General features: G+C 36.8%; 2 protein-coding genes across 2 annotated transcripts; both read left to right on the top strand.

The window, feature by feature from the left end:
• Positions 1 to 864: 864 nt before the first annotated feature.
• Positions 865 to 7,801, top strand: LOC141824134 (protein REDUCED WALL ACETYLATION 3-like). Its single transcript, XM_074711373.1, is given in 17 exon segments — positions 865 to 1,053; positions 1,125 to 1,187; positions 1,856 to 1,947; positions 2,596 to 2,733; positions 3,012 to 3,068; positions 3,154 to 3,226; positions 4,767 to 4,925; positions 5,252 to 5,401; positions 5,489 to 5,744; positions 5,843 to 5,964; positions 6,122 to 6,208; positions 6,289 to 6,377; positions 6,472 to 6,534; positions 6,612 to 6,668; positions 7,052 to 7,184; positions 7,263 to 7,421; positions 7,484 to 7,801. Coding segments are annotated over 16 exon segments (1,674 nt in total). The 5' UTR covers positions 865 to 1,053; positions 1,125 to 1,154; the 3' UTR covers positions 7,490 to 7,801.
• Positions 7,802 to 13,799: 5,998 nt separating this feature from the next.
• LOC141825560 (UDP-glucose flavonoid 3-O-glucosyltransferase 7-like) lies at positions 13,800 to 15,368 on the top strand. Its single transcript, XM_074712940.1, is given in 2 exon segments — positions 13,800 to 14,506; positions 14,508 to 15,368. Coding segments are annotated over 2 exon segments (1,491 nt in total). The 5' UTR covers positions 13,800 to 13,855; the 3' UTR covers positions 15,348 to 15,368.
• Positions 15,369 to 19,085: the final 3,717 nt, after the last annotated feature.

The raw sequence follows: 19,085 nt of genomic DNA, 5'->3' as shown, positions 1-19,085 counted from the left end.
CCCACAAGCAATTCAACTTCTTGGGCCTAGGCCTACTGGATCCAAAGCCCACATTCTTCAGCCCTCGACAATGATGTGGGGGACCAAGCCTTAAGTACTGGGCCCAAACTAGGGCCCGTTAATTTATTTGTGAATTAGAATTATTAAATCGAGATATCCTTGAGAGCGTGATTTTGCTGACCTGTCAACGTGATTTGCCAATTCAAAATTCAAAATGGCCCATAATTAACTCTTGCTCACCTAACCTCCTCGTGATTGGCGTTCGGATTCAAAATCATAGTCATTACGATAAAGAATAGACTGGGTAAACTATTGATTAGTAATCTTACTTACATCCGTACGCTTGGAAAATTCATGATTTTATAGAGACAGGGGCCCGCCAATGCCTGCAGTCACGTCTGCCAAATCATTGATAAAAGCATCACATCCGTCACTCGGCAGCGAGAATACTTTGTTGCCTGTCTTGCTCGGAACAAGTAATCTTTGCCAGAAAAATAATCCGTGCGGCGGCTGAATCCACCGTACATTCTACAGTTCGTTGATCACGCTGCGAATCTAACGGGAGAGCATTGTGGCCGCATATAAAATATCCAGCCAGCAGGAGGAGCAAATTTCACTTGGCCCATTATTATTATTTTTCACTTCACCTTTCGTATTTTAAGAAATTACACTTTTATGTTTTAATCTCCGTAAACTGTAAAATAGATACGTGTTTGTCTGTCAATGGAATAAAAGGTTAGAAAAGGGTGACATAAAAATGTTGATAAATTCGGAAGGGCAAAGAGAAATTTTCCGCAAAAGAAGACAAGAAAGTAATTAGTCGCCAAACCCCCACCTCCCTCCAGCATTCCTCTCCAACTGCTCTTGCGACTCGCTCGGTGAGAGGGCGACTTCTCGCTCAAAATCAGGCAATGGCAAGTTCCGGATTCGCTTGTTGACTCCATTTGGAGGCCAATCTGAGGTCCTTTCTTGCTTCATCGCTTGTGAAATCCTGTGGATTGCTCTCCCTGTTGATGAAGATCCACCTCTTATCCCTCTGATCCCAGGAAGAAGGTAGCTAGATCTTTAATCTGCTCCGGTGTTCCTGGATCTATTTGGTTGGTGAATTCTGTCGTTTCTTGCAGCATTTTTTGAGAGCTGAGTTGTCGAGGAAGATGGTGGAGTCAGGACCGGTTACGCCCGGACAGGTATGATGAACATTTTCAGCAGTAGGAGTTTTGGCTTGAGTCATATTGGTGTTTTGTTAAGTTTTCAGGACTCAGGTAGTAATTCGATGTAGAACCATTTAGTTGGCGATTCTCGAATCGATGCGAAAAACCGTCCTCTATGCCTGTAATTAATAGAGCTCGACCTAATTTTGCTTTTGGTTAAGATGCGTTCGCACTTAGTTGAACTCTCCGTAGTGTTTGGTGGGTGCACATGACAGTGTTTCACACACACTGGAAGTACACGATGCTCAAGAAAATGATGTTTCAGAAGGACTAGGGTCTTGTGATGAGTTACACTATCGATTCAGAGCTTTTTAACTTGCCAAAGATATAGTTGAAACTTTTAATTTTGTTCTGAAGAACATACTTGTAGAACAATCTCCGGCTGATATATAGCCATAATGCTAGTCTCTTGAATTAAGTTTCAAGGCCAGAGTAATATTTCTGGAAAATATATCTGGATAAGACATAATTGTGTATTTATTTAATTTGATTAGGAATCGAAGCTGTAATTGAGTTGAATATTTTATGTAATTTTACTTCTCCGCATAAAGTCATATGCTTGATCCAAAGCTAACCTTGTTATCTTATCTATGACATAGGTTTTCTAAAGATTGTTATTAGACTTGATCCATTGTCTATTGCAGGTTTCCTTCTTTCTTGGATATCTCCCTGTTTTTATTGCATGGATATATTCAGAATTTTTGGCGTACCAAAAATCTTCCTTCATCACAAAAGTGTAAGATTTCTACAGTGAATACACTAAATGAAGTCTTCATTCTGAATCATGTACTTTTTTTCTCTACTAGATATTGTACATCCACTTTAATATGTTATAGTTTCAAACTTACTAATAAGGACCTAGTGAAACACAAATTCATTAATATGGAGGCTAAAATTGTTAAACACAATTTGCAACATGGTAGGTAAAATTTGAACCTCCTGAAGTGTGCTTGACAATGCTATTTGAATTGATTAAAAAAATTATAATAAAGAGGCGTATCTGAATTTGAAACGTGTGGAGTTTATTGCCACTAATGAGAGGATTTTTGCATGATGTTTTAGATCACAAACATTCAGCTGTAAGTCAAATTCATGAGTGAACAACCTTAATTTAAACTGAGTGCCATAATTTTCTTTTTTGTATATATTCCTTCATCCATCATAAGTCTTTGGTAATGAGAAAATTGTGTTAGTCAATCTAGCATATTTTTTGTTTAAAAGACTACTTGACATGGAATTTGGAGTAACTTCACTTTGAAGATCGTATGGGAATATTTTTCCAGTTTTTCCTATTTTCAATTTCTATATGTTATGAATACACTTGACTGATACATCAATTTAGTCATATGTTTTACTTGGATATTTTGTATCTTGTCTGATACAGTCATTCAGACACAAATTTGGATGGCCTGGAGCAAGAAACATCCAAGGGAAATGATAGGGATGCTTTAATGGAAGGAGGCATATCAAGATCCTCTTCTATAAGATCCCGACATACGTCAGTCATGGCAAATTTATTCAGGTCGGTGAATGAATCTTCTACTTTTATGTATATAAAAAGGGTAGCCTGGTGCACGAAGTTCCTGCCAATGTAGGGTTGTAGGGAAGGATCGGATCACATTGGATCTATTGAATGCAACCTTACCCTGCATTGCAAGAGGCTGTTTCAATGACTTGAACCCATGACCTCCAAGTCACATGGCAGCAATTTTACCGTTGCGCCAAGGCTTCCCTTCTACTTTTATGTATATGCTTGTAAAACATGATATTATATTTTTTTTTGACATTGACACATTCTAGATTTATATCAATGGACAAGTCTTTTTTGCTTGAACATAGAGCATTATTGAGAGCCATGTAAGTCCCTTCTTTTTATACTTCAATTTGGTAGGTTTTGGATGTTTGACTACTAACCTTTGGTTAACTTGCTAATGTTATTCAGGGCAGAATTTGGAGCTATTCTTATTTACTTCTACATCTGTGATCGAACAAATCTGTTTTCACAAACCACCAAGGTTCTTGAGTACTGCTTTATTGTTATTTTTGTTGCATATTGAATAAATTGATGATGCAGCATTTATTGTTTTAGTTGAACAATAACAGGGTGCTTATGTGCAATCCATAAAGAATAACTATTCATTTTCTGCAAAATAAACTGAATATAATGTGTTAAAACCATGCCATATATATTAACTTCAGGATATTACCTGAAATGAATCATTTCAATGCACATCTGTATTTCTTTTGTATGAATTATTTTTAAGTCCCTATTGAAGATAATATCACCGGATATTATTTCTAGATGATATTATGTGAACTAATGTGAGTGTAATTAGATTAAATTTGAAACTTGATTAAGGATTTTTTTATAAAACTATAAGCATGATAAAAAATGATTATTTGAAATGTAGTTTCAACAATAGAAAATAAAGGACAATTTTTTTAAAGATGGATGAATTGATATGAACTCTCTTGTAAGAAAGAGTTATAGAGATCCTGGATTTGTTATTCAATGAGAAGGGGATGCTGATGAAGATACGTTACCAGGAAAAAAAATGAATGGCTGAAATAGAGATGAGTTTCTATAGATGTGGTGCTTATGTAACCCTTATGCCAAAAAGAAAATTTTGATTGTGGTATGGTCCGTCATAATATATGTATCGAAAGTATTAGGACATTAAGAAGCAACATATATAAAAAGTTAGAGTAGCTGATATGAGTGCTTATATGAGTGTGTCAAATTACTAGAATGCATAAAACAAAATACTAGTTATTCAAGAGTAATTAGGATTAAATCAAATATATGATAAATGAGAGAAAATAGCTTGAGATTATATAGACATATTAAGAAGCCCAATAGCTTCTTTCGTTAGAAGATTTGTATCTAGTAGAGTGGAAGGCATAAAGGTAGAGGAGATAAATTAAAATATTATTTAATATATATTTAAGTGAGTTGAATATATCTAGAGATACAGCTTTGAATGGAGCTCAATGGAAGCCAATAAGATCCATATACCTAACCCTAAAAAGTTAGGACAAACTTAGCTTGATGATGAAGGCAATTTAAAAGATCAAAAGTTTTCCTATGTTGTTTTGTAGTAACGAACAAATCATTTAATTTCAAAGAACCTTTATGGGTTTGATTGATTGGAGACTTTAGACTGAGATTCTATTGTCCTCTCCTTCATATTCTTCCTTGTTGTACTTAAAATTGAAAAATAAGAAAGAAAAAAAAAGATTCTTGAATATGGACATATTGCATTTTTTAGGTTTTTTATTATCATCCGATTAGTGCAAGAAAAATAGGCAAAGCCTAAATATTGTCTTTAAAAATAACTTGACCAACTTTATATGAAAAAATTGTGACAATTGTTTATCTTTTTAATTTATTTTTGCAATTTTTAGATGTACGACAGCTTATGCATCTGATTCAAACTTAGTACTTTCCCCCAATTTTCTTTAGTTGTATGTCCACTTATAATGAGTTCTATATTTCTCTTTTCTGCTAATATTTTAGCTCCCTTTTCCCCTGATCTCTTATTTGTTTCTTTTCAGAGTTACAGCCGGGACCTTTTTCTTTTTCTTTATATTCTCCTTATAATCGCTTCAATCCTGACTTCTCTAAAAAAGCATAATGACATATCATCTTTTACTGGGAAATCCATACTGTATCTGAATCGTCATCAAACTGATGAATGGAGAGGATGGATGCAGGTTTGTTGAATTTCTGCTTCTTAATCTGACATTCTTCAACGTGGCATCCTTGGCATATATTGATTCATGATAGTTGTGACTTGAAAAAATTTACCAATATGAGTATAAATGGAAGGGTCACTGAAATGTGGTATACCTTGAACTAGTCATAATTCTTTTTTCTTGCAGCGTAGCTTTTGGTGGATGGTCCAGAAAAACTATATGATGCGAAGTTCTTACCTCATTTCAAATCACAAATTTGATTTCTCGATGAGCCTGTAACTATGATGATTATTTGTTTTGACTTGATTTTTTTGTATTTACTTTTGTTGTGAACATCTTCCCAGGTTTTATTCTTATTGTACCACTATTTTGCTGCTGCTGAAATATACAATGCAATAAGAATCTTCATCGCTGCTTATGTTTGGATGACTGGATTTGGGAACTTCTCTTACTATTACGTACGCAAGGATTTTAGTGTTGCTCGGTTTGCTCAGGTGCCCCCACGATTCCAATAATAATATTATTATTATTAATTTTCTCTTACTGATCAGGAATTAAATACATTTACCTATTTTACACAGATGATGTGGCGGCTAAATTTGTTTGTGGCATTTTGCTGCATTGTCCTAAACAACGACTACACACTGTACTATATTTGTCCAATGCACACTCTTTTCACTCTTATGCTTTATATTGCACTTTCCATCTACAACAAATATAATGAGATTGCACCTGTAATGGCTGTCAAGATAATATGCTGCTTCCTTATGGTCATCTTCATATGGGAGATACCTGGAGTGTTTGATATTGTGATGGGTCCTTTTACCTTCCTACTAGGTTAGTGGCATATTGATGCTGAACTACATTATCTGTTTCTACTAGTAATTATCTTTAGTACTTGAATTCTTCCATTCTTCTAAGGCTTTATTATGCAGGATACAAAGATCCCAATCCTTCCAAAGCAGGGTTGCCGCTCTTGCATGAGTGGCATTTCAGATCTGGCCTTGACCGTTATATCTGGATCATAGGCATGATATATGCATATTATCACCCAACTGTAAGTTCATTGATCATATTCAACATCATCTATCAATTTAAAGTGTTATCTAGCTGTCTTGTTGGTTTAGGGATGCAACTTAAATTGTTCTGCTTAACTTTGATGTTCTATATAGTTTTTTCTCCTAAAGCAGCTTATATTTCATGTCCAAAAATAGGTTGAAAGATGGATGGAGAAGCTCGAGGAATCTGAAACTAGAAGGAAATTGTACATAAAGACAATCATAGTCTCATCATCCTTGTTGGTTAGTATGGCAACCTTAACTCTGGTTTGGTTGAGCACTTCCTTTAATAAAGAAAGAAAAGTATACTTTGATTCATGCAGATTGGGTATTTGTGGTATGAATTCATCTACAAGTTAGACAAAATTACCTACAACAAGTTCCATCCATATACATCATGGATTCCGATCACGTGCGTATTAAAGGCTTGTCCGAAAAGAATTGACTTTTTTTTTAGATTAGTGCATTATCAAAGAGACTATAATTCTTGTTTTAATTAATTCCAGTGTCTACATTTGCCTGCGGAATTTCACCCAGCAGCTTCGGAGCTCCTCCCTCACTCTTTTTGTGTAAGTCAATTTTTCCACTCTGGATTTTGACTACAAATATACACTGTCTTTCCTCTTTGATCTTCTTTATTTGCCAGCTGGATTGGTAAAATCACACTGGAGACCTACATCTCTCAAATCCATATTTGGCTAAGGTATAACTAACTTTAATCCTGCTGCATTTTGACTTGATATTTTAAACTGTGGTTGTTAAAGTTGGTCGATCCCAATACGGATACACAAGTAGATTGGTTTCAACAAAAGATGTTCTTTTTCAATAAATGAGAGATTGATAAAAAGGAAAAACAGTAGGAAAAGCTGGGGATTCAAGGAAATAGGATGGAATTATGGGATATTTTTTCTGGAAATGTGATGAAACTTGTTTAAAGTTTGTTGGATTGGGGATGTTTCTCAATATATCAAGGGTGGTTGGTTTAAAATTCGTCATCCTAGATATTGTATTTAGAGGTTTCAATAGAAGACAAATACAAGTCTGGGCATTGAATAATAATCTTCCTAACCTTGACATAATTAATAGAGTGGATAGCTCAATGCATACATTTGACTGAATGGTTTGATGGATATACAACCCAAAACCCAAATGGCTTCTTTGCTTCATTCCGAGTTATCCTTTACTCAATTTCCTGCTTACTACGGCAATTTATCTCTTTGTATGAATCAACCACTTCAACTAAATGAAACACAATAGAAAAATTCAACTGAAATATTGGAATTGACAATTGTTGCAGATATCCCGCAGGATATTTAACCTGACAAATTTGTTGAAGACCAATTTCATCCCTAGCAATGATAACAAACGCCTCTTTCAAAACTTCATTTTTGGGGCCATGATTTCTATTTGCTTGTATTTCACATCGTTGGTTCTTCTTCACATCCCTGGAATATCGGTAAGGCATGAAATATTTTGATTCCCTTTCTGTTGCATTTTGAGAATGGACCGTTTTAGCAGGGATAACGAGCTGCAATCTGCATCCAAAACGAGGTGTTCTTTTCTACTGAGAAGTGAAATTCTTGAATTTTGTACAAGATACTCTCACGGTTCTTGCTTTACTTAGCTTTTACATTCTGATACGTGCCCTTTTGATGGCTGTACTACATACATTACCCAATCTTGCTTTGGCACGCAGATACTTTGAGGAAATTGCAAAGAAAAGAGCTAGTGTGTTTGTTTGTATTTACACATGTATCCGAGAGGGTGTGGGAGTAGAAATTGCAAGGATGTTTTTTTGTTGGTTTGATTAATTACACTTAGATATTATTTCATTAATTCTGCACTTGTGTTTGTAAACTTGGGTCAAAAATTGACTTAATGTCGGCGATAACTCGCACGGGTCATGAATCATTCATTATATACTACACCTGTCATACATACCTTCTCAAGAGTAAGGTGTTCTTTGATTGAATGGAATTTCTTTACGTTCAAAATTTGTAGTCAAGCATGACCCGACTTTAAAGTTTGAAGCTATCCTGTAAATTCGTAAGGTGTTTTTAGTTAATATGATTTTTAAATTTTATACTTTTAATTCATAAAGGACGATTTCGCTTGTCTTAAACAATCAGTATCATCGGTTCTACAATAAGATATATATACATAAATCAAATATCGAGTAGGTCTTCAAATGGGAGGACAATTTCGCTTGCCTTAAATGGTCAGTCTCACAATTGATCGTGTCGAGAGGAACAAATCTACCATTTGAAAACCCTTTTATTTGTTACTATTAGAGTTAAACAAATATTACATATTTTATTTTTTATTTGTAAGTATTAGTGAATGCCTAAATCCACCATGACAAGTAGATATGCAAATCTAACCATTTTCAATCAGGTAAATTGATACTGAACTGGCACGAACAAAAAGGAACAATCCAATAATTCATCCTTGTTTATAATTCCCCATTGATTTCCATAATTCTATTGGAGAACTTGGGATTTTGACAATCAAGTTCGTGCTCAAGTGGTTTTCCTATTTTCAGCGCATGAATCATGATTAAACACTCTTTTGCCTGAGTCACGGCGGTGGCACGAAGACTCGAGACAATAAGCTAATGTTTACAGAAATCAATTTAAAGAACCAAACAGGTAGAGCTTTTCTCCCTATCGTCAGCTCTACCTGGACAGCAAGCAACTAATGTGTTCATACAAGTCTACTTTGTCTCACAATTATGCCTTCTTCCGAGAAAACCGCTGCAGAGCTTTAGGCAATTCAACCTCTTCCTTCTTCTGTTTCTTAAACGGCCTCTCAGTTTTTTGCTCTAAGAAGGGGCTCTTAGCCTTAAAAACCTCTTCCTCTTTTTTCTTGGTCCTCTTGCTCGGCTTATAGTGGAAGCTCAAATTGAGAATCGACCGCGCGATTTTGGGAGAGGCATTTTATTTCGGGATTTCGTTCAGGCCACGGTGGAGGAGGATGAACAGTAAAAATCCTCGCCATGTCAGATGTCGCGGACAGATGCGTAAACAGAGCGCGCAGGATATATATATATATATATATATATATACACTTGCTTCTCGAAACTCCCGGACAAGATGAACACGCGGCTCTCTCTGTCGGCTTAAGACTTAAGACGCTCGCTTCACGTGTCTCCCGGACACCGTAAGCCGTCGCTGCCGACCCGACTGATTGCTCAGATAAATCCAAAAGTTAGCCATGTATTTTGTATACTGCTTGATAAAGATAATTATTATATATTAATATATAATAATTATCTTTGAAAAAACAAATAATATTTATATATATTAAGAAAATAAATAAATTTATATAGTAATAATATTATTAAAAAATTTCGAGAAAGAGGAAAGTCGTGCCACCCTCCCTCCCGTCCTTTTTGATCCGTCACTACGCACTATCGGCCACTCGTGACTCAAAAGTTAGCCACACTATTATTTAATTATTTATTTTAAAAAATTTAAATATATAATTTTTATTATCTGATTAATTTTAAAATTCATCTATTTTAACCATTAATGGAAGCGTAGATAGATTACAATGAATAATCCAATATTATATATATTTAAATTCTCTAATAATATAAGATTTAAATCAGCATTATCCAAGGATGCATCTATTTTTTATCATGGCGTCGTAATCCCAAAAACTATAAAAATTTGGACCATTTTATCAGTGGATACTCGAGTGATTGCCCCGATGATTCTGATAATCAACTTAAGTCATTCTCTTCTTTAACAAAAGATAGTATCTGTTATCCCAATGATCTCACATTAACTTAAGTTATCCTCACTACTTGTCAGTCTCCTTGAATTAGCTGATCAGTGAATCCTCCATATTTATTTTTTTACTCCACTGTTGCCGATGGAATATGAATTAAAGTTAGGAGCTTTCAGAATTTTTCAACGTTTTAATATTTTTTAAATAATTATCAAAAAATATTTTATAAAATTTAAAAATTAATTAAATTTTTTTGATGAAAATTAATTTTTTATAATTGAAAGTTCTATGTCTATAAAAAAAATTCAAAATTTTTTATAGTCAAATTAATTCTTATTGAGTTTTTTATAATTTTTTTTTGTTGTCGAAAGAAAAGGAAAAATAAAGAATTAGGCATAAAAGTAGAGATAGTTAGATTTTTTTTAACTGGTTAGTTTATTTGCATCATGTTAGCTTTATTTTTTTATTTATTTATCTTAATTTCAAATTTAGTTTGACCATCGTCAAAAAAAAAAAAAAAATTGTTAGTGCCCAAGTGAAATTTTGATAGGTAATCAAATAAGTTTGAAATTATGTTTGATGCATGTGTGTACAAGGACTTAGAATAATACACTTATTCTAGATGACAAACCTTGACAGAAGACACAAACAAATAAGAAGGATAACACACGAAAGGCGTCAATGGACTCAGTACATCCGAGGTACGACGAGCTGCAGAAGAGTATTCCGGCAAAGCAAGAAAGACGCACATGAAGGAGCTGGAAGGGTTCGATGCATCCGAGTGACGATAAGCTGAAAGTAAGACTGCACAAGATAACCAAAATAAAATGGAGGAGAATGATCAACCCAAGGTTTACAATTCCTGTGCATGGATTTGTTCTAAGCTCCCAGATCTATTCTAGACACTCAGATTAATTCCAAGCGCTCGGATACCCATTATAGGTCAGCGTAAGTCATTGTCAAATGGTTGAAGGCGATGTCCATGTCAGTAGGTTTTAGGTGCTTGAATCCCTTCCAGGTGCTCCAGAAGGGCCATAATCATTATATAGATCGTTATTAAGTGGATAGAGTTTCGATGAGTTCAGGTGTCCAGAAATGTCATGCTAGTGCAATAGTCAGATCGAGGTGAAAATTATAAATAAACTGAAGCTCGAAGAAGAAAAAATACATGCTCGGTTTTCATTCTTGTTCAATTTGTTTTCATAGTTTTATGCTCAACCGTTGTATGAGGTTTCTCCGTCTTCAGATCGTTTCCTATGAAGAAATTTTAGGAGAGCTTTTATAGTTCTTAGATTAACAATCTAGGATTATGAGGTCATGCCTTGATTACCTTTTATTTATATTATTGATTAGTTGTTCTTGCTAAAATATTAGTTACTGTTTGTAGATACTGTAGCTCTGGGATTAAGTAAACAATAACATTTAATGTAATATTGAATAGTGAGAAACAATAATAACGCTATTTACTAGTGTTGGATAGCTAATAATAAAGTGGGAAAGTACTGTAAAGATGATGTTCAAGTAGTTGAAATATTAGTCTTGCTAAAGAAAAACTAAGAATAGTTGGTTGCTGACAAACGTTTTTATATATTATTATTAGGTGATTGGATTTACCGAAAAGAAAGAAAACAACAAGAATAGTTGGTTACAAACGAATGTTTTTTTATTAGCTAGGTGTTGGATTTATTGAAAAGAAATAAAACCACAACAAGAGTTGGTTGCTAACAAAAGTTTTATTATCATTAGGTGGTTGGATTTATTGAAAAACAACAAGAATAGTTGGTTACTAACAAAAGTTTATTATTATCATGTGGTTGGATCTATTGAAAAGAAAGAAAACAGATCTACCTCCTTGTTGTTTGTTAGGGCTAGGATAGAAAAGTTGGACAAAATAAAATTTGAGACTTGTTTTGTTCTTACTAATACTACGAAAAATAAAGTAAATCAAAAAATAAATCAAATAAAATAGCAAGAACTACGTATACTGCTGCCTGATCGAGAGAAAAAATAACAAAACAACTAAAAGATTTAAAAAAAAAAGTGAACGAGGCCATCGATTCTTTTATTTTATTGTCAAAATTCTTTTTTTTAAACATTTTTATTACCGTTCTAGATTACCATTATATGGTTTGAAGAGTGATCATATTTCATAAGAAAAATATGACAATGCCACAATATTACGGTTGAGATTTACTCACATGGGAAATAATTTATCTCATGAGCCCTTGCCCGATACATATTTTACCATCGCCGTTCATTTTTATTGTCGAAAATTATGATACGAAGAAACTTAAATCCGATTTTAGTAATTAGAGTATGATTTTGGAAGGTTACAATGCATGATGAGGATAAGTGAAACCATAATTTATTTTTTTTATTATTAATTTGATTTTTAAATATTTAAGATAAAAAATTTTCAATTTTAATTGATTAAACTTTGTTGTCTTCTTGAATAAATATGAAAAGAAGAGCTCCGACGATTAACATTGTAAAATTTAAATTTAAATTCGTTTTAAATTTTTTAAATTCAAATTTTAAGTTTATGGATTGTGAAAATTGACTTATACTAATATTTAAAAATTTTAAAATTTTAATTTTTTTTTTGTACATGTGAGACGATAGGAACCAACTTTGTACTGAGACGATAGGAGCATATTTATGTACGGAGAAGATAACAAAAAAATGAGAAAAAATTTGGTAAAGTCGATTGAATATTTAATCTAATTAAATTATTTGATAAAAATAATAAATCGCTCAAAATAAATCTAAATTAATTTTAGATATATTTTCTATCTTCATGTTTATCTCATAAATTTTGTTTTATCTCAATTTGATTTTAATTCTGACAATCTTCCTTTCAAATTCGATGGCTTAATTAATTTATTTTATTTTTATTAAAAAATAATATTTAATAAAATGTATGTAAATAATAATAAAAAAATAAATTGGATTATGGTTCTGACAAGACAACTCTCACAGCCCTCAAATGGCTCTGGCTCTATCCGAGGGGATGATTCGGTTCGATAATGCTTTGAACAGTAAGTGACCCTTCATGGATGGATGGAAAGATGCCACGATATGTAATTGTTATGGTAACGAGGGAGAGAGAGATATTTTTCATAATAATTTATTATAATTTTTTAATTTATTTTTTATATATGATCATCGAATCGACTGTGAGATTGTTGAGATTTTTGACGATAAATTTTATTTTTGCCAGAAATATAATAACGGAAGAGAATTATGATAGCAATCATCATCCTACCACACGTTAAAATAGGGTTACCATACCAACACTAAGAACATATGATGTGACGTGATAACCGATAAACCTGGCACAGGTAAATAAAAAGGTAGCATTTCAAAATTAAGACATGTCCATCCATATTATTCCAATCATCTACGTCAGTCCGTACAAATATAATATATATACCTGAATTTATGATCGGTAAGCAGATCAATAAATATGAAAATAAATTTAAATGTATAAAAAATTGGATATAGGCCAACCGAAATTGGCAGAATCGGTGTCTTACCTGGGCCGATTTCACTAGGTGGATGGGCTGGAATGAACCTTAGTGGGTCTTTATTGGGCTTCAAATGGTCTGCCATACTGCTGGAAACAGCGGCCCAATTGCTAAGCTTCAAATTGAGGCCATGCCTAAATGGAGCTCCTATTGATGGGCTTCCCAATTGGGAAGCCCAATTAAAGTAAGGGACAGGAACGCGTGCTACCGGATCCAGCAGTGGTGAACAGCGATGCTGTTGAAAAAACTCTTTTTGTTATTTTATTTTATCCCCTAGTAAACCTTAGTGGGTCTAGTAGATATTTCATTCTCTGCTTGTACCCAGCTTTGATTCCCTTTCAATCACTACTGTATAATTGAATTGTGTCGTCTTGTGGAAAGCTGTGGAGAGGCTTTCTAGATGCCCATTTTGCATTTTGCTCACTGCTAGCTTTTGCTAATTAATTACCTTTCGTGAGCTGGTGACAGTAATGAATCGAGGGAAGGAAAAAGACGTCTTTAGCTTAACAGACGTGATTGCAAAGGAGATCGAAGAAGAAACGCAAACCTAGTCCACAAGTCTTACAGTGACTGCCATGCTTACGCCGTCCTCTGTATTTAATGGATAGAAGCGCACACAGTTTGCAAGCTCATGCTCAATACCATGGCGGATGATCTGCATATACTCTTCCTGCCCTTTCTCTCCCCAGGCCACATCATCCCCATGGTCGACTTAGCACGGCTTTTTGCAGGTAAAGGAATCAAAGCCACCGTCGTCATCACCACCGGCAACGTGCCTCTCGTCAAACCTACCGTTGATCTCGCCAACACCGACGCTTCCCTCCGCCACCCTATCCAACTCCTCGCCCTCCGCCTCCCCTGCTCAGAAGCTGGAATCCCCGAGGGCTACGAGAACCTCGCCGCCTTCCCTAACCCCGACGACTTGTTTCGGTTCGTCGCCGCCACCGACAGGCTTGAGCCCTCCTTCTCGCTGCTGCTCAAAACCCACCGCCCTGACTGCGTCGTCGTCGATTTCTTCTATCCTTGGGCCACCCGCGTCGCCCAAGAAGCCTCCGTTCCTTCGCTCCTCTTTAGTGGAAGCAACTTCTTCAGCTCCGCGGTTATTAAAATCTTACAAGTCGGCGAGCTGATCCAGGGAGACTTGGAGACCGAGCGATTGATCGAGGTTCCCGGCCTACCGCAGAAGATCCACCTCAAGCTCTCTAATCTCCCCGACACCGTCCTTCATCCCAAGGAGTTCTCCCACCGGATGGCCGAAAGCCTTCACCGGATCCACGGCACTGGTCGTGAACAGCTTCTACGAGCTGGAACGTGACTACGTCGATCGAGCCCCCAACTTGCGAGACCTCAGGTTCTGGTTCGTCGGCCCAGTCTCGCTGCAGAACCGAGGCATGGATACGAAGATGGTGCGAGGGAGCGGCGACGCCGCTTCGGGGAGCGCCGATCATTTCTTGAGTTGGCTGGAAACCAAGAGGCCTAGGTCGGTCCTCTACGTCTGCTTCGGGAGCATGGCCCGGTTCACGGCCACTCAGCTACGCGAGATCGCGCGAGGTCTCGAGGCGTCCGACCGGCCGTTCATCTGGGTCGTGCGGAACGCCGGAGAGATATCGGAATGGCAGCCGGAGGGGTTCGAGAACAGGGTGGTCGGCGGCGGGAAGGGGATGCTGGTGCAAGGATGGGCGCCGCAGCTTCTCATACTGAATCACGAAGCGGTGGGAGGCTTCGTGACGCACTGCGGGTGGAACTCGTGCCTAGAAGCGATTGCTGCCGGAGTTCCGGTGATCACTTGGCCGTTGTTTGCCGAGCAATTCCTGAACGAGAAGCTGTTGGTCGACGTGCACAGGATGGGGATCTCGATCGGTGTGATTTCCAACTGCGATAAAGCAGAGGAGCGGACGGTGGTGAACGGTGAGCAACTGAAGGAGGCAGTGGATGAGCTGATGGGTAGCGGAGAGGAAGCAGAAGAGAGGAGGAAGAGGGCGAGGGAGCTGGGACAGACGGCGAGAAGGGCAATGGAAGAAGGTGGATCTTCTCAGGAAGCGATGACTTGCCTGATAGACGAGTTAATTCGATTGAAAACTGTTGGATTAATGTGCAGGGAGAATGAAGATGAAGTGAAATAACAACAGTCTAATTTCTTTGCACATCTATTCGAATTCATGTTGCCTTAATTATTTTACTTTATCAGTTAATTAGAATCCATGTTGCATTCATTACAATCACATGCATGTACTTTATCGAAAATGCATCCAAAGGCACGCAAACTAAGAACGAACTGTATGCTTCTTCAAAACAAAGCTAGTTGATGATCTGAAACAAACGTCTCAGAACTGGCATACACGTGATTGCCCAAATGATTCTTGTTCCGGCTCAATACAGTGGATGGAAGTCATCAGTCAACGAATTATCTGACAATGACGATCCTTGGACCAGACGCATACACAGGAAGAGAGTGGTTAGACTGGCGCCAAGGAGTCCTGAGAACCACTCAGACGATCAAGTTAAAGTTCCGATGAAGATATGGAGAACGAAGAGCAAAATAGTAGTAAGTGTAGAAAGAGTTTCAGAAATCAGACCTCTTGCATGATAGTGAATTACTCTTTTTATAACCTATATTAGGGTTTTATCTATAGGATATGATGACGTCTCTCATCGCGTGTCGCATCCGCTATCGAAAGCAACTCCTCTCTGTCCCCTTCCCTTTTGGCTGCATATGCCGGGGAAAAGCATTGGAGGAGATCGGATCTGACACCAATATCTTCCTTTTGACGGGCTAAGAGGCTAGAGAAAGATCACGTCTAACGGCTTGATACGCGCCCTCTGTACGGTGGCGCATAAATGAGGGGTGTCAGAGGGACCCAAACTTGTGTTACTAGCAGACAAATTCTTCTTCGGACGACAACGCATAGGGCTAGTGTGTCATAGACCCACAGCTAAGGCTAGTGATTAGCCCGAGTGAGGTGGAATAGCTGAGACGGTAGACTTGCTGAGGTGAGGTTGGTTGAGACGAGGGTAGCTAAAATACAACTGCCCGAGACGGAACTGGCCGAGACTAAGGTGGCCGAGACAGATCTGGCCGGGATAGGAGGTGGTCGAGACGAAGTCAGCCGAGACGAGAGGTGGTCGAGACGGAGTCAGCCAGGATGAGAGGTGGCCGAGACGGAGTCAGCCGAGATGAAAAGTGGTCGAGACAGAGTTGGTTGAGATAGGATGTGACCGAGACGGAGATAGCTGAGACAGGAGGTAGTCGAGATGGAGTCAGCCGAGACGAAAAGTAGTCGAGACGAAACTAGCTGAGACAAGAGGTGCCCGAGACGGAGTCAGCCTAGACGAGAAGTGGCCAAGACGGAGTCAGCCACATGTTGACTCACGTGGACACTTCAGCCTATACTTTGACCGTCAGAAGACTCCTACCCCTGGTCCATAGGAAAGCCACGTCATCTTGGCCATTCTTATCCATTCTGATAATCAACATGAGTCGTCCCCACACTACTTGCCAGTCTCCTTGAATTACCTGATCAGTGGATCCTCCGCATTTAATTTTTCACTCCACTGTTGCCGATGGAATAGGAATTTTAGATTTTTTTGAATGTTTTAATTTTTTTAATAATATGAAATTGAGTGGTGTTCTTGAATAAATATTGAAGAGAATAGTTTGGAGGATCGACTGGTAAAGTCAAAAATTTTAAATTTAAATTTATTTTTAACTATTTAATTTCAAAAATTCGAATTACATGGATTGTAATATTTTTTAATAATTATAAAAAAATTATATTTCATGAAATTAAAAAATTAATAAAAATATATTTTTGATGAAAGTCAATTTTTTTGATTGAAAATATTATGCATATAAAAATTTTAAAATTTTTTATGGTCCAAATAATTTTATTATAGTTTTTTATAACCTCAATTTTTTATTATTATCTTCAAGCAGTTGAAATTTTTTTAAACTGATTAACTTATTTGCATTGTGCTAGCTTTATTTTTATTTATTTATTTATTCTTATTCTATTAGTTTGATTTTAGTTCGACATCTTTCTTTCAAATTCGATGATTTTATTTATTTATTATTTATTTTATCAAAAGATAATATTTAATAAAATTTATGTAAATAATAATTAAAAAAATAAATTGGTTGTCCTGCCGAGACAGCTCTCACATGCCTCTGTCTCTGTTTGAGGGGACCACTCGGCTTGATAACGCTTCGAATCGTAAGTGGGCCCTCGAGGGATGGAAGGTAAGATGCCACGATATGTAACTCTTGTGGTAATGAACCAAAGTTATGATATCACCTGACATAGCTGAGTTGGATGTAGCAGATTTGTAGAAGATGGTAAGGGTTCGAATTCTGATGAAGTCAGGTAATACCCTGCTGTATCGTGACCAACTGTAGTTTTTCAATTTATCTCCTCATAGATGGTCGTTGGGTCGACCGTGTGGGATCGGTAAGATGGCGGATTTCCATTTTTTGCAGAAGAAAGTTATGATATCATAGTAAAAACAGAATCCGTTCATATTTTATCGGTGGCAGAAACGGAGTCTTACCTGGGCCGATATCACTAGGCGGATGGGCTGGAATGAACCTTATTGGGTCTTTATTGGGCTTCATCCCAATTGCTGAGCTTCAAATTGAGGGCATGCCTAAGTAGAGCTCCTATTGATGGGCTTCCCAATTGGAAAGCCCAATTAAAGAAGCGACAGCTACGCGTGCTGTCGAAAAACTCTTTTTGTTATTTTATTTTAATTATTTTTTTATCCCCTAGGAAACGCACTTAATTTTGCGAGTTCGATTAGCTCCTTAATTAATCTCGTCCAACATTGATTTGCTATAAATAAATCTTCTATCTCCGATTATGTTTGATTTGTTCCTTAATTATATACTTTAATAAATCTAGTCCCTGGATCGCCTGTGAGTTATGAAATCAGAGATGCTTGCTGATCTGTTCATATATGGAGAGAGAGAGAGAGAGAGAGAGAGACGACGAACAAGTCAACTGCTTGCTCGCTGGCTGGCCTCGGGAATTGGATCACGAGCTGTTGTTGTTCTCCAAACCTTCAGTTCCCCATACATTAATAATTAATTTAACTCAAAAAACTCTGCAAGATGCCCTGGTTTATGTATATAATACAGACACTGCAAAAGTGTGGTTTTAATTCCGGTCCGTTCTTGTGTGGAGCAATAAGACTCTGTCAATATCGACGAATCACTCTCTCTTTCTCTTCCATCTCAATGGATCTTGTCCTTGATCATGCAAGGAAGGCTGGATCGCCATGGTAGGTAGCTTTCTCATGCATTCAAGTACTGGAGCAGGTCAGTCTCCTTTCATTCATAGTTTTGCTTTTAAGTGTTTCTGGACTCACGATTCGTTCGTGTATATATTCATAGATTTTGTATCGATGTAATCAGCAGAGTTTTAAATTCTAAATTGTTATTTATCACAAATAGATTTAGTCTGAAGGCCAGGCTATTAGATCTGAGTGAAAAAGAACCTGCAAATCAAATACTGAGGCATCTTTAAGGGGAAAAAAACTTAAATGCACGTCTCCTTCATGGCCCCTTGCACAGTGATCGACTCTAATTTGTTGGGAAAACAAATAGAGAATGGAGTTCACATCTTTTTGCTGTCTTCTTTCTGCATGCCTGCATCAGTGTTGTCGCTTTTACACTATTTCCCTTTTCATATTTTTAGTTGCACAAACTTATTCATGGCCTTGCTAAATAATATATATGCTACCTCTCTTCGATCAGTTTCCCTTCTTTCTATTTGACACGCACGTCGATGACGACTGCAGGACAGCATATATAGCACTACCACTTGACATATTTTAAAAATTCAAGCCATGCACTGTGCCATATCAAT

Source organism: Curcuma longa, chromosome 3 (assembly GCF_044706935.1).
Source record: "Curcuma longa cultivar G26 ecotype Majalengka, Jawa Barat chromosome 3, ITB_CL_G26_1.1, whole genome shotgun sequence".
Lineage (NCBI taxonomy): Eukaryota > Viridiplantae > Streptophyta > Magnoliopsida > Zingiberales > Zingiberaceae > Curcuma > Curcuma longa.
The sequence above is the reverse complement of the archived record's forward strand: the minus strand, read 5'-3'. Positions and strand labels throughout refer to the sequence as shown.